Genomic DNA, 27,677 nt, shown 5'->3' with positions numbered 1-27,677 from the left:
TGTTATTATTTCAGTATTTTTATTTTTAAAAAAGAATTCCTACTTGCTTCTTTAATTTAAATTACTCCTGGGGTTTTTTTTAATACTTAAAGCTGCATTTATTAGTTAATAAAGATACGTTTAAAGTATGGTTGATTTCAGTAAGGTACAAAATTAAAAGAAACTGTTTTATAAAAAAACAAAACAATTTTACTTAAGTAATAGAGGTAGTTCTCTCACTGAGAACACTTCTGTTTCTTATCATTTTTGCAAATTTTTTTCTCATTGTTGCAATTGTTAATCTTCATTCATAAAGAACTCTTCAGTCGCAATTTCAGAAGTCACTTTTTTCTAAAATGCGCCGAATATATTTTGAAAAACATCATACAAAACACTTTTCAATTGATATCAATATCTTTAACAAAAAAAATTTCATGGTCAAAATCTCCTTTTTTATATAAAAGGAGTATTTGACCAAAAATTAATGTCTTAAACTTCAAACTTTAAAGGTTGATTATTTATCTATCAGCCCCTAAAGCTTTACATCATGAAGCTTAAAAGAAAAGTTAATTCATTTTTATCGTTTTTCTAGATAGCATTTTCATACTTATGCTGTGCTCAAAAACAAACTGGTAAGTTGGTAGTTTATTTTTAATCATTTAAAAAAGCTTTGTGAAAGCATTTGAAGGAATAACTTTTAAACATGTCAGCTCATTTCTGTGCCAGGTTTCGCAGAACCGTGTTGAATAGAGTGAGCAAGATATAGACAAAAGGCAAATAACATAAGCTTATGTTATAAACGATGATTAGATAAGTTTGATCAAAGTGATTTGGGAAACATCAAATGTGTATGTGGCAATTATGCATAAGGTTGTATAAAAAAATTCACGCAAATTTACAGATATCTAACATTTCCGATTGGGCAATACTACATCAATATTCACATCTGTGTATTGCATTAAACTAATCTTAAAATTGTTATGTATACAGTAAACTATAGTTCTCTGAGTTTTATATAAGACCTATAGGTCTTGTATAAAACTCAGAGAACTGCGCCGGCAGACTTAGAAGGAAGAACAAAAGGATCTGAATGTTATGGACAATAACAGAAAAACAATTGGCATTACAGTACATTTAAGCTAAAATAGCAAAAGTATTAACACTTGCTTTTTAAAATTATGCTGTGTCTAGAAAATGTGAAACGCGTCAGGAAAAAATGAAAATACGAATTTGATTTAATATTGAATAAAAGAATTGAATTTCATATTGTACTGATAGGTTTGCACCATCAAACATTTACTATTTATGCATTCTAAAAAAAAACAATAAAGTGTCTTTAACAAAAAAAGTTTCTTTTCTTTAAGCATTGCGATTTCTTTTACACCGAAAAAACTACGACTTCTGCATGCGATTATTTAAGAGTTTTGAAATCAAGTATAAATATCCATTACTCCAAGGCTAAACTTTTTATAAATAAAATAGACAAAGATATATACTTCTTTGAGTACAAACAAAGAAAATTATTATTGCTATTTAAAGAAGATGGTGAGCTGTTTTAATATAATACGTTTGAGTGTTTAAAAAAACCTAAAGAATTAAAACGTACGTTTTTCATTTTGGGGTACATTTTTAAATAAGCTTTTCACACATATTAAACTTGCCAAGCGCTTTTTAGTTTAAATTGAAGTTTACTATTTAATCAGGACAATAATCCTACCTTGCTTAAAAGTAAAAGTTTTTATTTCAGAGGGGGTGAAGAAACTTTTGTTACCGCTTTTGCACCAATGATGTAGTGCGGCCTAGCAGTTAAAAAAATAAACAACAAATGTAAGCCAATCTAGTTCCTATTAAGAGGCTCTAGCATCTATACAAAAGTTGCGTAAAACAGTTATTTTAGTTCAGTTTCTGTATTGTACCTCAACTCTCATATCGAAATTATGGTTTTATACAAAGTTTTAAATCTTTAGCAGTACATATACTTAGAGATCAACCATAATTTCAATAAAAAACATTTCTGTTAAAAAGTTTGGCAACCCCAAACGTGAATATCAAACAACAATACTTTTAAGATTATATACTTTTTAATCTTTAGTTTAAGAGCTGTTTCATACATTTTTATACTTTTTAATCTTTAGTTTAAGAGCTGTTTCATACATTTTATACTTTTTAATCTTTAGTTTAAGAGCTGTTTCATACATTTTTATACTTTTTAATCTTTAGTTTAAGAGCTGTTTCATACATTTTTTGAACCGTTTTAAATTGTTTTTTGGGCAATCCAGGATCATAACAAAGTAATTGCAACATTTTCCAGATGCCACCTTAAGGGAGAGGCGGGTAGCCCGGGCACTTAAAAGTAAAAGAGATATTACCCATATGCAAGCGGAAAATAAATTGAAAGAAACATTTTAATGAAAGCAGAAACACATACTTATTGAATTTAAAAAAATATATTATGATAGGATACTTATTGAATTTAAAAAAATATATTATGATAGGATACTTAACAAAAATCACAAATCTTTGCCCTTTACACTATCTTTATACATATTTTTAATTTAATTTTCTTTTATTTCCATTGTCATATTTGTTACTTACCTAGGTATTTTATAGTTAAGTATATATCAAGTATTATTTACTTAACTGTTTCATTTTATTTGGAAACTAATGACAAAAGTAAAAATTGTTACTATTTTATTCCAAAGATCTTATTGAAATAGAGCTGAGAATATCCTATTAATTGTGCTTATCTGCCGAAGGTAACCATCCCATCCACTTGACGTAAAAGTAATTAGGAAAAAATTTAAATGCAAAAGAAATTAAGAAAAAAATAAGGAGATATTAGGAAAATTTATAATTAGATTTTTAGAAATAATCAAGGGAGAAATTCTTTTAGAAAAAAAAACTTGTTAATACCATGGCATTTTTTTGTATTTCAGATTTTTTCTGTTTTATAAAATTAATTATGTGGAATAATGTATCAATTCATATTTTAAAAAGCTTCTATGCGCACATACAGAGTGTTGTACAAGCATTCAAAAGCCAAATTTTAAATTTCATTGAATGCCATTTGTATTCAATATTTCCCAGTAAATAATTTTTTTTCATTTTAGTTACACCTGGAGTACTTAGAGAAGTTTACACAAAAATTTCTGGAAGCTCTATAAATGCTTTAAAGAGTAACACTAATTACCCACTAAACCCTAGCAGCTACAATATTATTGATATGACTGACGCACCTGTAAACAGTGGAGATTACTATGGACAACGGCTGCGTGGTTGGTTTCTTCCACCAGAAACAGGCAGTTACACATTTTACATTTCTTGCGACAATTTTGGTCAGTTATACTTAAGCAAAGACAGTAATTCTTTAAATAAGGTTTTGATTATAGATCAAACTACATACACAGGTCATAACCAATGGAAATCGTGAGTTTCTTAACTTTTGTGATTTATGTTAGATAAAAATATCACTATAATATAAACAAAACGTTTTTCACAAAATGTTACAAATGCCAATTAAAAAAATAAAAACAAAAACATGTTCCGTTGGGAAATCGCCTTGCAAATGGCTAGCGATATTCGTAACGATTAAGACAGCTAATTGGCCACGAGGACCGCTAACGACAAGTCGTTACGATAAAGACAGCGATTTGGCTACGAGGATCGCTAGTTAAATAAGCTAGCGTTCTGCTAACTAATTAAGGTAGAGAATAGCTAGTGAAAACACGTAACAATAACTACACTTTTAGGCTAGAAAATATCGGCTAGGCTAGAAGATATTCTTGAAAAATCGCATGCTATATTTTTCAGGGGAATGAATTATAACCATTGAAATAAGATTACATTTATAATAAACTAAATACAAAATTTTAAAACTGGTTTCAATAAAAACTTATAAAATGTTTAAAGAAAATGTATGAATTACTTTTTTTTTAAAAAAAAGTCATTAACAACTGAATGATGTTGCTTAAATTAAGTTAATAATATTAAGAGTTATTTTTAAAAAATTAGGAAAATAAAATAACTAAAAAAAAAAAAGGTGAATAAATAATAATAAAACAAATTTAAAAAATAATTTAACTGGAATCACTACACGAGTCAGTGTTTAATTTTCGAATTTTTCTAACAGGACTGTTTAAATCACTTGTTAAAAAGGAATTTCTCTTTCTTGTTGCAAAATATCGATCTTTAGATTTTTTCAAGTGTTTCGCAATTAAGGTAGTCATACTGGATTCAGTGGCAGTTAGAAATAAACAGTAAGCTGCATCAAAAATCAAACTCTCGACTGGTCCTATAAACCTACGCTTTTTATCTGCACCAGTTCGATTGATGCTGCAACACAGCTTGTCTGTTATGCTAGTTTTTAAAGCATTTTTTAAAAAGTCACTTACATTTTTCCCACCAACTTGCTTCATCTTTCTGCAAATGATATCTTTATCATTAGAGTCAATTTTTTTTTCTAGTGAGTCAAACTCTTAAACTGAATTTGCTGGTAAATATACTATATTTATATTTTCGTTATGACCATGGTTAGTGTCTAAAAGTGAACGTATGGTACGCATTTCTGTTTCCAACCCACAAACTTTTCTGTACATGGCATTCACTATAAATTGAATGCCTTCAACAGTATTGGGTTCAACGTTTGCTTTCAGAATAAAGTTACTTATTTGGTCTATCCCATTTTCTTGAGATGGTAAAGAAAAGGAAGAAGAAGAATGCATTAGTGGTTGAATTTGTGAAACAGACTGCAACTCTGATGGAAACACTGTCTGTGTAACTGACGAGTCGTCTACTTGATCCATTGAGGCAGAGACATACAGAAATTTCTAAAACAAGATTAAATGATATAAAAACTCTATCACAATATTCTAATTATTTTATACTGATTTTTTCATTTAAAAATGGAAACTAAAAAAACAACAAATAAACCATTCAAATGAAACTAAATTAAAATTCTTATTTTCACAAACGGGATAAAAAGTTGTTAAAAATGTATACTGAATTGGAATCGGGGAGCTTTGGTAGCTCCCACGATGGCCATGATGGTAAAGATGGTTCTTCAAAAAGGTTTTTTCTTTTCTCTTTCCGTTTTGTAGATTTATAGGAGTTGTTTTTTTGATGTATTAAAATCAATTTCTACTTCTGATTCTGCAGTGAGAATATGCTACAAAACAAATAACTTTTTTAGTATATGTACAATCATAGTTTTATATGTACAATAAACATATACAAAAATCTATATTAATAAGAAAGTAAACCAGTAATCAAAATAAAAACAGATCATAAAAATTAAATACTCAACAAATTTTCTGCAGTCAAGTGTATTGATTACAATATAAATAATTTACTAAGTTGATTTAAAAACACTCACATTCAGAGGTGGAATGCTAAATAAAAAATAAAATTTTGTTAGATTAATAGCTTTTAAAAAATATTACTATTGAAACACTTTTTGTTTTTTAATTCCAACAGGGTATAAAATACTTATCTGTAATATGCATGCCGCATTTACACCATCCTTATGCATTGCCTTTATTTGAAGGTCATTTTCCGTTAATATTTCACCACGAGATCTCCAATAATCCATAGACCAATTTTTTAGTTTCTCTGACACTATTATGTCGCAGTTTTTTAATTCCAGAACTTCACTGTCACAATACAATTATATAATATAATTCATCTGAAATAAAACACTTGCAAAATGTAACATAAAAATTATACATTTATTATTTAGAAAATACACAGTTAAAATAGTATAAAGACTTCAAATGAATTGATATATTTTTAAATCAACACAAAAGTTTTTAAAAAATTTAAAAAAACTAATCAAGTCCTGCAAATAAAATAAATTAAAAACCCTTAGCAACTTTAAAACTTCAGTTTAATTTACAGGCCAATGGGATAATTAGAAAGTAGTTTTCCCTACAAATAATCATGATACATTTTCGAACGGCTTTAACATTATAAGCATGTGTGCGACTTTTCTGATAACATCCAATTCTAAGGACTTTTGATGAGTATGGAAATAATATAAAGTGGCTTCACATAAGATAAAAGAATTTCAGGTATATGTAAACAGTCAAGACTTGTAATAGTGCATAAAACAATGGAACCATTGGTAATAACAAAAGCACAATCCGGCTGATCAGTAGAAATCTTTACTGTGTTCAAGTGATTAGTAGTTACTGATCGACGATCATTTAAGCAAACAATTGCGTATTCAAAAATGCTTCTACCTAATTTAATTTGTCTTTTTAATAAACCCAACATATTTTCGAATTGAAATGCAGAAAATGAGTCCAAATGTCCATATTTTACTACAAACGAAGCGAGATGAATTAACACATGCACATAATAGACCATAGATCTTTTGCTAAATAATATAAGCATAAATTCAACGAACTTTTGCTAAATAATATAGGCATAAATTCATCAATCAACTGTTTAAGATAAAAATTCAAATTGGCTTTTTCTACACCACAGTGCAATGCTACAGGAAGTGCACCAATATGATTTTAATCCCTAAATAACATTAGAATTGGCCAAAAAGATACTTTAGAAGATTTAAAAACAGGCAAACCATTTAAATTAAAAAACAGCCGTAGTTTTACTATATCACTGTTGCCATCTTTATTTTTTAAATTTAATTGTAAATTAAGATGGTCCATGCAATAAAATAAATTGTGTTTCACGCCAATATATGACATCAATTTTTTTTTTCAATTTTTAGATTAGTTGTAGGTAATTGACTTTCAGTGTAGCAACAGATAGTGGTAAAGTTTTATCATAATTGATGTTTAATAACTTTAAAAGAGCTTCCATAGCATTTCTAGTCAGATTATATCTTAAATAAAAGTCCAAAAGCTTTTGATTTACGTAGTAGCATTTTGATGTCATGCATATGTCATTGTAGTTATCAGATGACTCATCTGAACTAATTACATCGCTAGACTCAAATGAAATATCATTATTACAACCTTCATCACATTCATAATCATCAAGTATTTTTTTTTCAACTGCTTCAATGTTAGCATCTTCAATTAAAGATGCTCTAGCATTTTTAAAATCTTTTCGATGAGCTGTTTTTAACGACTTGATGACCTAAAAATGTAATTTTTATATTTGATAATGTTTTACATATATGTATGTAAAACATTATCAAATATAAAAATTAGGTTTTAAACAAAAATATTTAAAAATTGTTTTGGTTCTATATTAAAAAGAATTTTGTGCTGTTTCGAATGACATAAAATAAACAAAAATCAATTGTCAATAGTTAACTGACCGCGCTTGTCTATCTTACTAACATCTTATTTCCACAAGTCTGGAACAGCGCGCTGAAACTACAACTGTGTAAAACATTTCTACTTAAAATTGGTAGCTAAAAAGCTGCGATGTCGCAATGTGTCTGCGATGTCAAATTGGTAGCTACAAACTGCGATATACAGCTATCGTTTTGTGGCTAATATTTCGCTAGCTACAAAGCTACGATATGTAAACAGCGATAAAATTGAAATTAAATTGGTAGCTAAAAAGCTGCTATAGATTTATTGCTATCTAGTATAAAAACTAAAATGAAAAAGAAAAATGCTGGTTAAATTATTAGAGTCCTATTTACAGAAAAACAAATGAAATGTAAGTTACCGTTTCAACTTGGCCCATCCGTTCAGAGCTTTGAAGAAAGATGTTGCATTCCGAATCATCTGAAGATATTTTACATACCATATTTGATATTGATATTTAAAAAACGATATGAATCGTAGTGTGATAGTGCGAAAAAAGAAATAGTGATAAGATGACGGGCTATGTATAGCAAATTTGAATATGACAAGTTAATTCGTTTGAGAAATTACGCCCAAAGATTATAAAAGTTGTGTAATTGATGTTACGTAATTCGGAAGTATGTAAATTAAGACTTTTAAACTCGTTTCTTTACCGACGCACTTTTATGATACGTAATTTAATCATATATATGATTAAATTTAATTTAATCATATATATGAATAAACTAAATCATATATATGATTAAACTACATATAAAAATGATATTTTTATATAAATAAATAACGAGTAAAAATGACTTTTATACTCGTTTTTTACCCACCTACTTTAATGATACGTAATTTATATATTTGATTAAATTAGGTATCATAAAAGTGCGCGGGTAAAAAAACGAGTCTAAAATTGTAAATCAAAATACTTTTGTATTCTGCATTACGCAACACCATGGTGTTGCATATATGTCACAGCTTTTTTCCAAGGACTTTATTACGATATCTCAAATACTAGATTTTGTGTCAATATTAACTATAGGTAATATTATACCTATAGCTAACATAGGAGCGATATGTAGTTGTCGAGATATACCTCGATATCGTAATAAAGTCGCTGAACAAAAGCTGCGATATTTAGTTATCAACTAGCTATCGATTTGTGGCTATCGTAATGCAATCTCTTTTTTAAAAGCTGCGATATGTAGCAATCGAGTAGCTATAGATTTATCTCTATCTTGTAACCAGCTACACAAATGCGATATGTAGCTAGAGATATATCGTTACAAAATTGACATGTTTAAAGTTCAACTATTTTCATATTTATAATAGATCCAACACTAAAAATCGAATTTTTGAAGATGTTAAAGACATTACAAAAGAATAAAATTAGAAAAAAAAATCGGTTGAAAATCGCTATAAAGCTAGCTAGTCGCTCGCTATTCGCTAGCTCACTTCCCACCGGGGTGAGTAAATTATTCCTTCATGAACTTATTGTTCTTCTTATTTTGAAGTTGTTTGCTGAATTTAAATAAGGATATTTATTGAAGAAGTTTCTTTTACTTTAGCAGTATCTCATAGGTTTTTAATTTCATATAGGTTTTCAATTGATCGAGAAATTTTATCTTAAATCTTAGATTCGATATTATTCGATCAATATTTAATCCGAATTAAATAGCATACTTGACTTGCATGTATATGAACAACATTATAAAAACTTTAAAACTTGAACAAAATTTAAAAAAACTTTAAAGCATAAACAACAAAAACAAACAAAATAAAATAGCTTACAGCATTGTTTTTAAAAAAGAAATTAAGTGAACATTTGAAGTTTCTTAGGTATACAAAAGTATCACCAAAATATCTTCCGCAAAATATTGGGTTGGGGAATATATTCGTTGCGTTTTTATCAAAGGCTTTTATTTAAGGGAAATCTTTGTTTATAATAATAAATTAATCGATTATGTATTCGCCATCGCTGTTTACAACCTCCTCCCACCTCTCGACCAATTTGTCGATGCCTTTCCGCCAAAAATCGCCCGGTCTAGTATCAAAGAAGTTATTGACAGAAACAAATCGTTGTAAAATAAAATAAAATATAAAAACGCTACGAATATATTCCCAAACCCAATACTTTTAAGTTACAATTCAACACTTCGAAATTCATGTTTATTTAGCAAATAGCATTCAACTACTTTTATGAAAATCGTAAATTAAGTTCAATTCTTTATTCAAGAACATTCCTATGATTTTTTTGAATGCATTAAGTACAATTATGTCGATGGAAATTTCCATAAATCTGTTTAGTCTTGAGAACTCACTTTTTTGCATTAGTAAAGAAAGGCAACCAAGTATGATTACTTCTAGAGTTCTAGAAAAGAAGAAATGTAAAGATAAAGTTTGCAATTATGCCCCCATAGCAATATTTATAAATTTTGACTGGTTTGTAAAAATTACTACAGTAGAAGTCTGCAAGGTGAGTCATGTTTAGGTTGTCCGCAACTTTTCCTTATTAGTTTCCTCTGATTAAACATGCCTCAGGATTTAACTCGGATACTTGCGAGCCCCCATCGTCAAGCATTCAAATGGATAATGAGCATTCAAATGGATAAATTGAGAAAGATTGAAATGATTTACAAATTGCTGCTCTCCCTATGCAAAAGATCCGCACCCTAACCTCAGTTAAAATGCAGTTTCAAAGTCGGGTGTGAGCTCGATTTAGCTAAATTAGAATTGCAATATTTTTAATTCTCCTCTTTGAAACATTTTCTTTTTAAACCTAGAGTAAAAAACATGTTGAGCAATTCAAAATTTAAAGATCTATTTGAAACATCTCTTAAAAGACGTGAACAAAAGTGGTTTTATGAAACTAAGTTTTTTTTTCTTAGATATTAGTGAATAAGTTAGGATTAACTAACTTTCATGGTAATTTTTTTAAGCCATTGCTTGTTTTTAAAACTTTTTTTCCAGATATCAAAGTCAAGCATCAAAGCCTGTAATTTTGCAGCAAAGCGAAAAATACTATATCGAAGCTCTGATGGCTGAAATGACTGGGAGTGATTGTTTATCAATAGGTGTCACTTCACCTTCAAAAAGCTCAGTAATGGTAGTTGAATCAAACATGTTAAGTCCAATTCATATAGGTAAACAAAAAAATTTTAGATTTTTTGAAATAAATGTTTAACGGAAATCAATCAAATGTTAGTTGTCAATATTTTATTTCTCATGAGACTTAAGAATATTTCTGATTTTCTCCTAGAAAAATGTATTGCTTCTACCTGCATTATACCTAGTTATGAGGAATGCATATTTGAAAAAGGAGCCTATAAGCTTTGTACTTGTGTTTATGGACAGAAAATTATTTATAGTATGTTGGTTTGCAATGGTAAGTCATCAAACTATTCTCATATAAAGTAAAGTATTTGTATATTAAAATAAAATTTTTGTTTGAATTCCCTCTCTTATGAAAAACTAATACATTATCCAACAGTTACAATTTAACAATTTAATTCATGTGAATATTTCAAGTAATATTTCTTTTTGACGACAAAGTTAAGTACCAAAATAATCTCGAAAAAAATTATCCACATACCAAATCGAAATATTTATCAAAAGAGATTATCTTTCACCTTTTAACAGTTCGTATTAACAGTTCAGCTGAAAACTAACTGTTTGTATTATTTTCGGAATATTTTTGTTTGATTAAATGTTAATAACTTTTACAAATTTCTTCTTTATCCTAAAGTACTAATAAGATGATTTTTTTTCACTTAGATGGAATTAAAACAAATCAAGATTCGCTTTATATTGAAGATGAATTTCCAATAGTAAGAAATACTTATATTGCAACATTGAAGACTCTATTCAAAGAATACAGTGTATCTTTTGATATAAAGCCTAATGTTTTTGCTAATTGGCAAAATGTTTTATTTTGGTCTGGACTTTTAAATAAAACATATGGTTTTCGAAATACCTCCATTTTTTTTTCTCCAAATGGCTATCTGTGTATGTTTTTTGCTTTAAATAGCTCTCTTATCATATCTTATAACACTACCGGTGTTTTTCCTTTAACATACTGGACTTCACTAAATATATCACAAGAAAGTTTTAACAGTGTTTACAGATATTCTCTCAGAGTGAATAAAACAGTTGTTTACTCTATTACAAATATCAATCCCATGGATCTATCAAATGTGGAATTCTATGCAGCAAGCTCTTTTAATAATGCTCATGTTGGGTCAATGAGGAATTTGATTATTACAAGTGGAAATTATAGTAGGTCCTTGTTTTTATTATCTGAAAAACATATTAATAAGAAAATCTGCTCAATATTTTGACTTATTGCATTCTAACGTTAAAAAAAAAAAAAAAGTAGTTATGCATAATCAATAGTTTAGTTAGAGATTTATGGTTTTGATAATCATAACTTTTTATTTAAGTATTTGTACTGATTCAAAGGTACATTATCGAGTTGGACAAGTTGGTCAAGCTGTAACTCTTCGTGTGGTAATGGATTTTCGAACAGAAGTCGCATATGTATCAAAAATTTAGGTCTTAATTGTACAACTAAAAGTACTTTAGAGTTTAGTTATTGTTTTAGCAATATTTCTTGTAAAGATAACATTTTGAAATTGTCGACATTGTCGACATTGTCGACTTTGTCAAGTTGGACAAGTTGGTCAACTTGTAATTCTTCGTGTGGTATTGGCTTGTCGAATAGAAGTCGCATATGTACCAATAATTTAGATCTTAATTGTGCAACAAAAAGTGCTATTGAGTTTAATACATGTTTTAGCTACATTTCTTGTAAAGGTAATAGTTTTACGTCAATATCATGAGAATTTTCTTTTGACATAAATATTTAACAGAACTTTAAAAAGTCTTGTAAAATGATAACTAAGTTATAAAAGTTGTTTGAACTCATAACCCCAATAAAACTAAAACTTGATTCAAACCATAAAAATATATAAATGATTGATGGTTATAATCATAACATGATAATTGTAAATATAAACATGATAATCATGGTCATATTTATAACTATTATGATCATGGCTAAAACAATCATGATCATAACTGTGTCGGCCATGAGCATAACTATGATAATCATGATCATATTCATGAGAACTATACTATGTAACAAATTTTTATTTTTGTTTTTTCCTTATGTTTTTTCCCTGCTTTGCTAAATTAATATAGAAAGTAGCTGTTGTTCCTCAAAACTTCGCTTCCGTGACCGGAACTATGATATTTTGAAATATGTATGTTTTCGAGGAGTTTTCTATTTGTATTAAATGAGCATTCTTCTAGAATATTTTTAAACAGCTGGAACTGTCCAGGTGATCCAAGAATTTTCCAGAATATTCCAGAACTTTCAAGAAAGCATTACAACATTTAAGAAACCTTTAGAACTTTCAAGAAACTTCAGAACTTTCTTGAACGTTCTCAAACTGTCTAAAAGTAGTCTAGCAAGTATAAAAGCATTGGTGACTGAAATCAACACTTCAGTTCGTGTTATTGGTAAATAAATGAATAACGAATCATATTTGAAGATCTATTGTGTTTAATTTGAATGGCATTAAATTGTGACATTCTATCATCCATAGAGTCAATTTTACACTGCCCTGAGCTCCCTGTATCGGCTCCTCTTAAGAGAGAACAGAATTTTTTACAAAGAAAAAGGTGTTCAAAAGAAGATGAAGACACTGAATCAGATTTCAGAGACTGAGATAACTGAGCAGAGAAATCCATACTACCCCAACTAAGAAGACATCAATGACTTGATTGAATTTTTAACACCGAGACTCAAGCAGTGGAATTTTCTAGATAAAAGTGCCCTCATATCAGATCAGAGAAGAGGTCAACAGCGTTTTTTTCACAATAAGATCGGTCTGTATGAGGTAATTGGAATTACTCTTAACCTCAATGAGTGGCGGCTCTTTATCAACAGGCAATGCAGAAGCCTCAAATTAGTGATGAATTAAACGGTAATAAGTCTCCATTTCTCCCATCGCTCACTCTGTCCAGCTAAAAGAGGAATACACGAGTGTAAGGATTGAGTGTCTCCACCATGATATATTGGACTTAGAATTCCGTTACCAAGGAGCTTTTACTAAAAACATGATGGGGGAATATATTTAGGGGGTTATTCGTATATATAAGCGTAAATCTAAAAAAACTACTCATTTCTCATGATTTTTTTGTATTATTTATGTAATTCTAGAATAAATAAATGCTACTATTGGATCATATGTCGTTGTATCTATTTTGTGCATATAAAACTTAAAGTTTATCACTTTTTCCCGATGATATTAGGTAAATTTAAAAATAACATTATCCAGGACACAAAATCAAAATTAGAAATGAATACAAGTATTTTTTCATGTTTTCTAGGCATTAGCAAATAGAAATTAACAAATAAATTGTGTTATTTTTGAGGTTAAATGGAATATGTATTGCTAATAATCTTATTTAACTAGAGTCATGGCTGAGTTGGTCTGATTGGTCCACTTGTAATGTTACATGGGGCTATGGTTTCAAAAACAGGTCAAGAATTTGCAATTCCACTAATAAATATGATTGCTCTGGATTCGAAAATGAATTGTCAGATTGTTTTCGTAGAAACATATGTGAAGGTAAAGACGTTAGTTTTATCGGATAGTTTGAAAACTATTTTTTTTATAAATACATTTTGGTTGATATGTGTTATCTTTTTAAATAAGTAACTTTTATTAAAGAATAAATTCAAATAAGCTGCATTTATCTTCTACCATGAATATTATTTTGTGAGATTGTTGTTTTGAAAGTGAATCTTTTTTATTTAAGCCTATTACTTTTTAGCCTTTTTTATTGTCAAAGAACGTGTTGATTATTGAAGAATATGTTCTGGTTTTTCTTTGTTTTAAAATAGTGATATAGTTGCTGGAACCTTTTTTGTTTTTATTCAATTTATAATGGTAGTATAACATTTAAAAAATTTATTTTCAAGTTAAATTTGCATAACTTTATTTCAGTTCCGGCAAAACCGTCTTTGAATGTTTCTTACAGCAGCTTTTTTGAGGGGTATGTAAATAAAAACCATTAGCTCCTAATATTTTCATATTACATTACTTTAAAAAGAAAACTTTTAAAATTTATTGTTCAATCACGTTTTTGAGATATAGTTGTTTATCAATGCACGTAATGTGCAATACATTTAATTGTTTCCTTTTTTATTTTCAGAAATATTCTGTTTATGACCAATATACTTATAAATTCATTCCATGTAAAATCAAAAATGTGATTAGAAATAAGGCTAAGAAAGTGTTCCCTTATTTTGAGGCCAACAATAACATGGCTGAAAATATTATAAACCACAAAAACTTGTACTTTTAGCTTTATCAAGTTTCAAAGTGATAGCTAATTAAATTCAACCACCTCTACTCCCAGTTCATTTTCTCAATAACCTCTGATTCGGAGCTAATACTAGTAAACAAGTTTCAAAGAGAAAGCAATAATGAAATCAGTTTTAGATTATTTAGTTTGCAAAAAGAATGGCTCAGGCAAATCATACTACTAACTTCTTTTGGGAAAATAGTCTTTTTAACTTTTCATTTAGTAAAAAATCCAATAAATTCTGTGAATTACTTTTGAAAGTAAATTATTCTGCTAATATGAGAAAACAAGATTAATCACTTTAGAAGATAATTTCATACCACATTTCTTTAACTGAAGTTTTTTGTACTTCATTGTTTTTGAAAGCCATCTTTACTAATTACATCGTTGCATCAAATATTTTTGAAGCAGACTTTCACTACCAAAGCATAATTCGGTTTTTGTAAACCCTGCATCTACTGATGATTTCTAGCCTGTAATTACAGTTTGCTTCTAACTTAATTTGGAGTTAAGTTTAATTTTTTACGTTCTTTTAAAATTCATTTACTTTGATAATAGTTCGCCATGATGTTTAAGTTTTATTATAAACTTTGTTATATGTTTTTCATAATAGGCAAAACATACAAACAACTAAAAAATCCTTATTTTTTTTAATTATATAAAATTTATTTTTTTTTGAAAGTATTTAAAAAATAGATTCTTTTTACAGCAACTTAATACTTAAATACAAATAAAATTATTGTTAAATATTTTTAACTTTATTGACAGAAATCTGCTATCAATTGTTTTAAAAGTTCATCAGGCAACTCCTATAAATGTTGACGTTTTAATTGAGTATTTCCTTCCAACATTTCTCACTTTTATTTCTGAAAACGAAAGCTCTCCTCAAAGCTTTCTTAAAGTTGATGCTAACCCCAATAGATATATAGTAAGTATATAGTTATTTCAGTAATTAATATTAATAAGTTTTTTAATCATTATAAATTTATTTTAGTTGGAACTTGATGTCTTTTCTCTGTTCAAACATTTTTTCATTGTTTTCTCTCAAAATGCTTTACTTTAAGTTTTATTCAGTTTCCAGGATTGGATCTTCCTTCCCTCTCGTTTGCTCACCATCTAACCGTTATGTTTGATGATACAAAATGCCCCTTGCCTGGTGTGTTTCAGTTAGAAATACCAATGACACTAATTTTTCATGATGTTATGGGAAAATGCTGGGGTTTTACTAAAAGGTTACAAAACAGTGTAAAATGCAGTAATAGTGAGGAGGAAAATTTTTTGAAAGAAGTTCAAGCTATTGAAGGTCAATTTCATCGCTTTCTTTAAATTATCGTAATCTATAAAAATCTTTTTATCACTTGGTCCGTATTTTTGTAATACTTTTCGCATGCTATTACTTTGTCATACTAAGTTAAATAATTTTTATTGTTTCAATGTCTAGTTGATACGATTGAATAAATTAAATTAATTTAAACTCTAAAAGTTTTTGGTTCGGAAATTCTTCTGTCATTTATTCTTAAATTTTTAGTTAAGTCATCGTTTCTTATAGTGAGATATTTTGTCGTTCTATAAATAGCCGAAAGCTACGGACGTGAAATATTTTGGGATGTTGAAAACTCTCATGTTTTTATATGCATGAATCAACATGCTTATAGGTAAATTTTGGGCAAGTTTTAACTAAATACATAGATTAGATATTGAACTGTATTGCATTATGCTACATTGCTATGCAGTTTCCTGCATAGTGTTTCATTGCATTTTATTTTATTGCATGAGATTTTTTTGAACTTGATTAAATTGTATTGAAATAAATTGATTTGGATTAAACTAAATTATATTAGATTTAACAAGATTAAATGAAGTTTAAAATGTTAAAAGAGATTTAATAATATTAATTGCATTAAACTGCATTGCATTACATTGCATTGCATTACATTGCATTGCATTGCATTACATTGGATTGCATTACATTGCATTGCATTGCATTACATTGCATTGCATTACATTGCATTGCATTGCATTACATTGCATTACATTGCCTTGCATTGTATTACATTGCATTACATTGCCTTGCATTGCATTACATTGCATTGCATTTCATTGCATTGCATTGCATTACATTGCATTAGATTGCATTGCATTGCATTACATTGCATTAAATTGCATTAAATTGCATTACATTGCATTAAATTGCATTAAATTGCATTAAATTGCATTAAATTGCATTACATTGCATTAAATTGCATTACATTGCATTTTATCACATTAGATTGCATTTTTTTGTCTCATATTGGATTACTTTAAACTACTTTGCATAATTAGATAATTTTTTTTTTGTTTAGTGACAAAACAGCGTGCTATTTTTCTAATGATGACGGGAATTTGTGGCGAGGTAAGTAAAAAACTGAGAATGTCATTGGACTCGTTAGGTACTGTGCTAATATAAACCATGTCAAAAAAACCCGCCACCCATTTGGTAACTAATATTGATCGATGCTTTCCCAATAGTAATAGCAGCAATAACAATCATTAACACTAAAACGAATAGGTATCTTCCTTTATGGAGTCACTTATTAAAGTAAAATGGGCTTTTCGAAGCATTTATCGGTAAAGTTGTAATTAATTACAATTAATTGCATAAATTGATGGAATCAATGTGGAAGTAAAACCTAGAGTAGTTCCATGTGTACTTAAAACAGTATTTTAAATAGTTATTTGTAAATAATCAGTCAAGTCGGATTGGTTTTTAAAATTTCCAATCACCCGATTAATTCGATGCTATCTAGCATACTTCATCGAGAATTAGCAAAAACTTCTTTGCTATGATTGGGGTTCGGGTTGGTTTTTATGAGGACCCAAATATTTTGTTGTAGAAATTTTTAATTTTTATAATGTTGTGAATGTTTTGAATTATTTATTTATTGTTACTTATAAAACTATTTAAGTTTAGAGGACAAGTATTTAAGAAAAAGAATAGTTTCCAAAAGTTTTAAACGTACTCATTTTTTTTATTTAAAATATCTTTATTAACAACTCGAAATTGAAAATCGGTTTCAGTTAAGGAGATTAAATATTTTTTTAGTAAGTTTTATATTGAATTTTAAAAATACTTACAAAATACTATAAGCATTAAAAGTACTTAAGTAAAATGTTATGATAATATAGAAAAGTAAATATCTAAATTGTTCAAAAGTTTAGACGCACTTTAAATTTACAAGAAAAAAAAAACAAAAATCGAAACTGTGCGTGTCCACCTTTACCATTAAACAACTTAAGACTTTTCTCGGCATAGAATCAACTAAACGATTGCACATCTCAACTGGGCCTTCTATACCAGATCTCCTTTACCAATCATTTGAGCTGTTTCAGACTGGTAATTTGAACTTTTGCCAATTCACTGTCTATCCATTCCCAGTGTTTTTTGAAGGGTTTAAATCAGGTGAGTATGGTGGCCAAGACACAATATATTTTTTTAAAACAATTCCTTTGTTAAATATGCAGTATGAGCTGTAGCGCTATATTGCTTAAATTTCCAATACTCATCTCTTAGCTCAAGATTATCTGAAGTTGGAATTAAGCTGTTTTCCAGAATATCTATATATAACCTAGAGTTTGTTTCACCGGAATATGTTTGGCACACACCAATACCTTTGTAATTAAAACATGACCAAATACCAATAGAACCTCCGCCTTTTTGTGATGTTGGTCTTATATATCTGGAGAGGTACTTTTCATGAGCCATTCGTTTAACTGTAATGTTAGATCTACAGTTAACAAGCTCAAAATTACAGTCATGCTACTTTTCTCAATTTTTCAATTGTCCAATACCTTATTTAACGACACCTTTGCTTATCATACGGCTTCAGCAATAGTATTTTCAAAACAGAATAAACCCCAAATTTTTATTTGTTCAAAGTTTTACGAACAGTGCTTTTGGAAATCGACGTATTACAGCTTTTATTGAATTTAGTAGCAATTTCTTTGTAAGTTAATCTAAGACCTTTTCTAACAGACATAAAAATGACACTGTTGTTTGGTCTAGTTGTTGCCTAAGGTCTACCAGATCTTGACTTTTCTCCGGGATCATGAAGAAGCTCATATTTAAACTTGGTGCTTCTGACGCATTTTTATGAAACTCCAATAAATTAAGCTTTTTATTAATTGCTCTTGCTAGCTTCTTCTAGATGAGCAATTATTTTTCATCTTTGTCCTCGGTTTTTGGTTTTTACCCATTTTTGTATTTTTTTGAGCAAAGGTAACTTAACTTTAGTCAAATATCTAAATAATGATAAAAAAAAAAAAAAAAGAACATGAATTTCACATTTATACCTAGAATTAGTTTTAAATGTAAAAATATAACAAAAATCACTTTATTCAATTTAATAAAGGTGTTAAAGATTGGAAGTAATGGAAGATATAAGATTTTTTAGAAAACGTGTCTAAACTTTTGAACAATGCAGGAAGTAGATAATGCAAAAAAGCATTTTTTTAATTGGTATAAAAATATATTACCATATTGAATATTGCTTATAAAGTCTCTAGTTATTAGGTAAATAATTTGCTTCCACGTTTTTTTTTCTCAAAATTTAAGGCTTTATTTTCAAAAATCGATAGTACATTTATTATTCAAAGTATTTTCCATCGCTGGCCACTAATTTTTCCCATCTATTCGACAGCAAACAAATCCCACCTCGAAAGAACTCGTCATCTTTGAGGCAACCACGAATTAAATAAATTTTTCTGTTCATCGTAAGAATCAAAATGCTGATCAGCCAGGCCGCGCGCCATTCATCGGAAACAATTCATGGAGCAACGTCAGAAGAGTACAGCGGGTCTTGTAGAACTTCTGATCTTAGAGTTTGCAAGTATGTTTTCACCGGTCGCGCCACATGAGGGTAAGCAATATAATGCATCAAAATCACTTTGTCGTGTAATTTGGCCGTTTTTCCTTCAGTGCCCGTCTCAAATGTATCAGTTGAGTTCAATATCGATAGTTTGCAGTGGTTTCACTCGGTTTAAGCAGCTCGTAGTACACTAAACCGAGATGGTCTCACCAAATACAGACCAAAACCTTGGAGGCGTGAATATTGGGTCTGGCTGTCGATGTGGACGTATGACCGGGAAAACCAATAACTTTCTGCGTTTGGGATTATCATAGTTAATCCATTTTTTGGCCCCAGTTTCAATGCGGTCCAGAAATTCTTTCTATCGTTGCCTTTGAAGCAGCTGTTCACAAGCAAACGAACGACGTTTAACGTCGCTCGGCTGTAACTCCTACGGCATCTAATTTCCTGGCCTCTAAACCAATCTCAGGACTTTTTGGAGTTCGGAAATGATTGGCTGAGTCAGATGCAATAACTCTGCCAACTGTTCTTGGGTTTGGCATTAGTCTTTGTTGAGTAAAGTTGTCAAACCGACATCTTCAAACATCTTTTCCTTTCCGCCGTTATAACGGTCTTCGACGTTGAAATCACTGTTCTTGAATCGTTGAAACCATTTAAAACAGGTTCTTTCACTAACAGTTGCATTACCTTACGCATCCTAGAGCATTCAATGAGGCTCAGCCGCAGATTTCTTTGAAATAAACGCGTCAAGTAAAACTTCTCGCAAATACGGGTTGTAAACTGATATTTTAAAGATATATCAAAGATATATTAAGCAAGTACAAAGTCACTTATGTTTGGTGTTTTCAACAGATTTATAAAGATTTAAGTGGTGCTTTCAACAGACAAAGTTACCAAATGACACTTTCGACAGGACAGTTCTTCTCAGCATACATCTCTAACTCCGTCAATTGAAAAACGGCGAAAGAAAAGTTATACAACAAATAATATGTTTTAACTTCCTTATTTTAATTATTAAATTATTCGAATTTAAAAAAATAATTAAACTTATAACTTTAACTCATATATTGAAAATAATGAGTGCATATAAACTTTTGAAAACTACTGCATGTCGTAACTTAATCAAACAGTAATTTAGTTTTCACATGAAACTTTTTATATTTAGATTTAGACATTCGTATTGGTTCTATACTCGGTCGTCACTCAAAAAATAAAATGCTGTATGCAATCCATCGTAATCGAAAAACTTATATGATTTTCCATGATTCCAACAAGATGTGGTTTGCTTTAGCAAAAGAAGAGTATGAAGATGCAGCGTTATATATTGATCCATTTTGGCGAAGGAGTTTGGAAGGTGATTATGATCATGTTTATACTCTCGGCCCAAACCAATGGTTAGGTAAAAAAAATTTTGATGTTTTTGAAATTAATATCATACCATATATATATATATATATATATATATATATATATATATATATATATATATATATATATATATATATATATATATATATATATATATATATATATATAAAGAGATCACCAAGTTAAAAAGAACAAAATTTAAATGTTGTTTTTCAAACCTATGTAACTGAAAAGCGTAAGGGTAAAAATAGAGAAAGGTAGTTTTTGGCAAAAAGAAAAACTTAAAATCAATTTTCTAACAATTCATTTGTTTTTCTATTACACAGGTATCAGCTTAATCTTACTTTTTGTAAAAAAGGAACTATAGTATGGTAAAAAACATATACTATTTTTCCTTTCAAGGAACTATTATTGATTTTGATAGTAGCGCACCCTGTATCTAAAATTTACATTCCCTGTTTTTACGTTGCACAGCATAATTTTTGCAAGTAGAGGTGGTTTAGAGTGATATTAACATTGATAAGTTAGAAAAACTTCAAGATTTATTTATTTTTTCTCGTAATTTTGTTATTTTAATTATATGACAAGAAAATTTATTTACATAAACCCGTCACGTTTACATAAAGAATTTTTATTTAATGTTTAAAATTCAAATTTCATCTCCTCTTCCTAATCAGTATCATAGTAAATATTTCGGAGAGTGGACTGAATCTATTTTTTATATAGAAGATGTTTGTTAAAGTCCACTATATCTTGGTTACAAAAACGCTTGAGATGCTGTAGATTTTTATACTTAGCTAAGGAGACTCTCAGAAAAACTCTGATTGTAGGCTGGAGAGGCTTCAACAAGGTTCTTTTTTTTTTAACTTAATATGTTGCTGCATATTTTCACTGCGTCAAAAGCTCATTGAAATGGTGTAGCAACATAGATATTAGATCAATTGAATCTATCCTATTTTCTCATTATATAAATAAAAGCACACCTAAGCAGTTCCCAGGTTATGTGTTTTAAATGTCTACGATGAAAGAAGTTTTCGATAATGTACAGATAATGCTAAGACAAGCAAAGTTCTTCCAAAAAATTAAAGACAACTTCATCAAACCAGGGCAAAGCGTGTTCTCCATGTACAGCTGCAGATTTTCTATCATAAAGAACTTCTCTCTTAATTTAATGAAGCTCTCTTTCAGATAATATTTTGATTTGTTCATCTTGAGAACTATACCAACTTTATTTTAAAGCTGTAATCTTTGTGCTTTTCTTCGTGTAGCCAAAAGCAATTTAAAAAAACAAAAATTAGTGGATATTATCAGAATAAAGTTTTTTGTTTATTAATAAAAAGGATAAAAAGTAAAATGGATAAAAAAATAAAAAGCTTCAAAGTAAAACTGAAATAATCCATTTTGTATGTTTTTTTAAAAATTACTGAAAATACTTTGTTCTATGTTTCACCTATTTTAAAGAGAAAATAAAAAATGGAAACAGATAAGAAGTATCCCTTCTCAAGGATATATTTTTCCTGTGAAGAAACCAGACATCAGAGATGACATAAAAAAGAGCACTCAGCTGCGTAAGTTTGATTGGAAAAACAGCTGCTATTTGATTTTAATCCTAAATCTTAGCAAGGAAGTTATATTGCCTTGAGTATCTGATGACACCTTTATAAATATTCATCAAAGCTTTATACTTTTAAGAATTTTGCCTTAAATTATCGAATATATAAATAATTATCCAAAGTGAAAAAGCCGTAAAGTTTAAGATTTCAAGGAAGATTGAAAGACAGAGACAACACGTCATTATGTTGGATGAGGATTACAAAATCATAATAGATAAGAAAATTCTGCTGAAGGATTTTATTAAGTTGTGAGTCCAAAGCAACTGGCATAAAAGCTATATTTAAAATAACCTTAGATTTATTTTGAGTTGATTTGAAAATTAAATAATTCCTTAAAAATTATTATCTGCGCTCAGCACGTCACATAGGTTTTAGGACCTCAAACTTGAGGTTATCTCTAGACCTCTGTATATAATAAGGATGTTTTTTTGCCTATTTTTGTTTAGGAAAAGAATAAAATATTAGTAGGTTGGTTTTATCTTTGTTTTTGAAAATCAAGTTATTGTAACTAGGGTATTGCAACATTAAATTTCACTAAATTCCACTTAATTTCAGGAATGCTTTATTTAAACTGGCTTGCGGATTTGTATTTAAAGTCCTCAAATACTGACTAACTTTGTTACTTGCTAAAATATTTTGATTTTCAATCTTTGAAATTTTAAATTCCAAACAAGTTATATCGTTTCAAAATATCTCGTTTTTAATATATAATGCAATCAATAAAATGCTTGTTGTGTTACAGCAGCCAATGAAATTTAGCGTATCGATTGTTCAATGATTAAATAGGTAATATAAAATAGTAAACAAAAAGTTCATTGAGAATTACAATTATTATCAACAATAAAAAAAAATGTCGAAAATTATCTGCCCCTATTATATGAAAAAAAAAATGGAAAGAAGTATAGTGTTCATGTCAATTATTAATGACGGAGCCAAGTTCTTACAGACAGGTTAATCAGTCTACTACTGTCTTATTCATGAAAAGCCAACTGCAGATATCAAAGAAGTTACTGAGCAATTTAAAAAAGATTTAAAATAAATTTGGGCTCCATTTAATTCTAATCTACCAATGATAACTGACAAATCTATTGCTAGAAACTTAAAGGATCTTCTCATTCTAGTGAAAAACATTAATCACAATCATGGTAGAGCAAGTACCAAACGAAATTTTGCAGCAAATTTGGATAAGCAATTCAATATTTCTGTTTGCTTTTGCTCATTCAAAATGCTTGCAGTGATTGAAAGTACTATTTAATAAAGCAAGTTGCTCAGAAGAACATACTAAATGTATTTGCTCTCAAAATGCAAAAGTACCTCTTAAAGAGAAAGTTTATCTTCGAGATCAGTGGCAGACAACTGGTCCGAAAGGAGCATAGCAACTTCTTCGTTGATAGAATAGCTTTGAAAAGAAACATCAGGATCGATAATAAGCGACAACAATTATCTGTCATCTGAAGTCATCTAAAGAAACTAGCAATTCAACTGAAACTGAGATAAACTTATTGTAATTTTATTGAGATAATTTAAGTACACGCATATTATAAACTCGTTTTGTATGCTGCAATTTCTTTGAGGAAGAAATTGAATGGCAACTAATGAAAACTTTCCTGGTGACAACAACTTAACTTAACCTCCCATGTTTGCTAAGAATTTAATTAGAAATGAGTGTTGGTCAAAGTAAGTTGCAACTCTTGCAAATGATTTACTACGTAACATTAATCATATTTTGAGAACTGATGTTGATATGAGTCACATCTTGATTGACTAGTACAAGTTAGATAGGGTTAAAGCACAAATAAAGATAGTTAGTGAAGGTAAAGATCTAGAAAAAAAAATCAGTAAATTTGCTTTGGTTGGATAGCAAACTCAAACCATTCAAATCTCAAGCATAAAAAACTCATCTGAAGAGGAATTACTCAAAAAATCTATTGAACCTGAACATTACCTCACATTTACTTATTAAGATGGAAAATATACTGGAACCTATTTGATTCATAGAACAATTCCTATAATTGGTGCAAATGGTTTAGTACTTGCAAAAGAGACTTCAGTGTTTTACAAAAATATAACAGTGTCGAAAGTATTCAGGCAACTCTTTTTTATAATACTTCTACCAATACTGGCCCAATTAGTGGTTTAGTGGTAAAACTTGAAGAATTAGTAAAAAGAAAACTGCACCTACATCAAAACGAACTTCTTTTAAGAGCTCTTTATAAAAACTAGGTTGTATAACAACTGGGCCAGAAAGCTTTAGTGGCTTTCTTGGCAAAAGATCTGCTAAAACTATTCACGATACAAATCAAGTCTTGTTTGAAGCTGTCACAAATCCAATAGCTGATGGGTATATTGAAAAAGAAGTACTGATAGACCTTATTAGTGATGAAAGACTTTTATTTCAGTATTGCAAAGGAATAGGGACTGGTAAAGTTGTTGATGAATAGGCTGCTTATAAAATTGGCCCACTCAATCATACAAGGTGGTTACCGCTAGCTATTCGAAGAAAATTCCTGATATAAAACTTAATGCCAATCACTGGCATGAGTTGATCGACCTCACTGTTTCAGCCGTTACGGAACCTCCTACAACACAACATTTTACTATTCAAGAAATTCAGTTCTTCATAGATAATTCTGTTAGAGCGAACTTTTAAACTAATATCGGGTTTGAGAATTGACACAACTGAATCTTGATAAAATTGCTTTGCAGAAAGGTTCATCAAGCGTATGTCAATTGGATATTATTCTCATTCTTATGATGATATTTTTGAATAGATTCAAAAGTTATCAAGTTAGATAAAAAACTTTTTACGAATAAACAGTCATAGATCGCGTTTGGAAAACATTTTATTTGGTCTAGGAATTAATTCGTGCGGTTTGACAAGGGATTACGAAACTAGCCTATTGTCTCAGCGTTTCGTTTAGCCACGCATGCGTGCGAAGATCACTGTTATTGCGCATCATTTTCATTATAAATCACTTGATTTAAGCGTAAACAACACTATTTTTAATTTAACTGATAATGTCGATTTTTGTTCCTGATAAAGTGTTTTTGCGGGGGATTCTTCTTTATTACTTTAACATGAAGAAAAGTGCTACCGAAAGTCATCGTATTTTGGTTGAAGTTTATGGTGACCATGCTCTAGCTGAGCGAACGTGTCAGAAGTGGTTTGCACGGTTTAAAAGTGGAGATTTTTGTTTGGAAGACCAAAAGCGACCAGAACAGCCGAAAAAATTTGAAGATGCAGAATTGGCAGCATTGCTCGATCGGGATTCTTGTCAAACGCAAGAGGACCTTGCAAAATCGTTAGAAGTTGAACAATCAACAGTTTCCAGACGCCTCAAAGCCATGGGTATGATTCAAAAAATATCTCATTGGGTTCCACATGAATTGAAAGACAGAGACGTGGAAAGAAGAAAGACCATTTGTGAATTGCTGCTTGAAAGACAGAAAAGAAAGGAATTTTTGCATCGAATCGTTACTGGTGATGAGAAATGGATTTATTACGAGAACCCTAAACGAAAAAAGGCCTGGGTAAAGCCAGGTGAACCAGGTCCATCACAACCCAAACGGAATATTTACTGGGCAAAGGTTATGCTGTGTATATGGTTGGATATGAAAGGTGTGGTGTACCATGAGCTTCTGACACCTGGTGAAACTATTAATGGAGAACGTAATCGACGACAATTAATGCATGTGAAGCAAGCTCTGGTCATAAAACGACCAGATTGGGGTGACAGACATGATAAACTTATTTTTCAGCAAGATAAAGCTCGACAACATGTCGCAAAACCTGTCAAAAACTATTTGGAAAATGTCGGATGGGAAGTGTTACCCCACCCGCTGTATTCTCCGGACATTGCTCCTTCTGAGTACTACTTGTTCGATTGCATGAATAACAATTTGATTGGACAGCGCTTCACTTCTTCAGAAAATATCGAAAAATGGGTCTCTAATTGGATCACTACTAAGGATGAAGCATTTTTTCGACACGGAATTCGTAAATTGCCGGAAAGATGGGCAAAAGTAGTGACTAGCGATGGACACTATTTTCATTAATGTATTCATCCTTTTAGTTTTTGAAATAAACCTTCAATTTTCAATTAAAAAGCGCATGAATTAAATTCTAGACCAAATAATATATTCTCACAATTAAAGACTTTATAGCTTTTAAAGCGTTTTTTATCAAATCACTATCTTTAAAGTTAAATGCGCATACCATTTTTCATCCAAAGTCACAGAAATTTTTTGAGTTGTCTTATTTAAACTACCTTTAACTACTGCAACATTAAGAAATAGACCAGGGTAAAATCGACCTACTCTAATATCTCTCTCTTTCTCTTTCTCTCTTTCTCTCTCTCTCTCTCTCTCTCTCTCTCTCTCTCTCTCTCTATATATATATATATATATATATATATATATATATATATATATATATATGCGCATATTTGTAATTGCAATTACACTATTTTTAATTTTACAGGCAATGCCGAAGGTTTATTTTATCGTCGAGAGGAGAATGATCATTGGTTACTAAGAGCAAAATGGCTTCGATAAAGTATTAATTTTTACTACAATACTTTTATTTTAAAAATGATTTAAAAACTGCTCTAATCAAAATATTTTAAAAAAATATCTATTCTAGAATCTTTATAAGAGCATTAAATATTTTATATTTTTTATATTGACAAACATTTTGAGAAAAAAGGATACAGTAAGAATGCTTGTGATTTTTTTTAAAATGTGATTTTTTCTAAAATAGTTTTAAAAGTTTTTGTAGAGTATATTTTAAAATATATATTTTCATCAATCCGTTTTTGTTTTGTTTTCTTAACTTTTTTTGTTTCCTGATCACTACACTTTCTTTTTGGTAGTTTCTTTCAATTGCATCACAGTTTCTCAGAAACATGAATGCCAGGTAAGTCACTTGCATGGCTAAAAAATCCATTGAACCACTTGGTTTTTATCACAGATGATAAAAACCTAGGTAATATGCAACTCAAGTACTTTTCTTTCTTTAACCCTACTATTATGTTTGGGTCCAAACGGACCCCACGAGTAGTTTGTTTTTGCATTATATATTTATGTAGTTAGTATTTTTTTTCAAAATCAAATATCAGAAGATGTACAAAGATCAAAAAAATATTTTTTGAACATTGCATCCTTTTTTTAGTTATTTTCAAAATATACATCAATGATGTTGGGGTCCATATGGACCCCAACATAGTTTT

General features: G+C 29.5%; 1 protein-coding gene and 1 pseudogene across 2 annotated transcripts in view; one reads left to right on the top strand and one right to left on the bottom strand.

Annotated features, from left to right (window-relative positions):
• LOC145186875 (uncharacterized) overlaps window positions 1-27,677 on the top strand; it is a 110,588-nt gene that overhangs the window by 508 nt on the left and 82,403 nt on the right. The window contains exons 2-16 of the mRNA XM_090094548.1: window positions 572-611; window positions 3,090-3,405; window positions 10,221-10,393; window positions 10,510-10,635; window positions 11,025-11,525; window positions 11,709-12,062; window positions 13,730-13,885; window positions 14,264-14,312; window positions 15,393-15,552; window positions 15,699-15,927; window positions 16,201-16,279; window positions 16,967-17,016; window positions 20,634-20,867; window positions 24,673-24,870; window positions 25,493-26,446. Of these exons, the coding sequence (XP_089950674.1) occupies window positions 572-611; window positions 3,090-3,405; window positions 10,221-10,393; window positions 10,510-10,635; window positions 11,025-11,525; window positions 11,709-12,062; window positions 13,730-13,885; window positions 14,264-14,312; window positions 15,393-15,552; window positions 15,699-15,927; window positions 16,201-16,279; window positions 16,967-17,016; window positions 20,634-20,867; window positions 24,673-24,870; window positions 25,493-26,446 (3,619 nt within the window). The remainder of the gene's footprint in view (window positions 1-571; window positions 612-3,089; window positions 3,406-10,220; window positions 10,394-10,509; window positions 10,636-11,024; window positions 11,526-11,708; window positions 12,063-13,729; window positions 13,886-14,263; window positions 14,313-15,392; window positions 15,553-15,698; window positions 15,928-16,200; window positions 16,280-16,966; window positions 17,017-20,633; window positions 20,868-24,672; window positions 24,871-25,492; window positions 26,447-27,677) is intronic.
• LOC149884703 (uncharacterized) lies at window positions 3,410-8,049 on the bottom strand (annotated as a pseudogene). The gene is made up of 4 exons (XR_016454771.1): window positions 7,624-8,049; window positions 5,351-5,659; window positions 4,978-5,143; window positions 3,410-4,805 (listed from the first exon to the last, which is right to left on the bottom strand). The product of XR_016454771.1 is annotated as an uncharacterized LOC149884703 (transcript).

Source organism: Hydra viridissima, unplaced genomic scaffold, assembly GCF_058129835.1.
Source record: "Hydra viridissima isolate aposymbiotic clone 2 unplaced genomic scaffold, HvirCarnegie_v1 scaffold_8, whole genome shotgun sequence".
In the NCBI taxonomy this organism is placed as follows: domain Eukaryota; kingdom Metazoa; phylum Cnidaria; class Hydrozoa; order Anthoathecata; family Hydridae; genus Hydra; species Hydra viridissima.
Note: the sequence above shows the minus strand (reverse complement) of the source record. Positions and strands in the feature narration are given on the sequence as shown.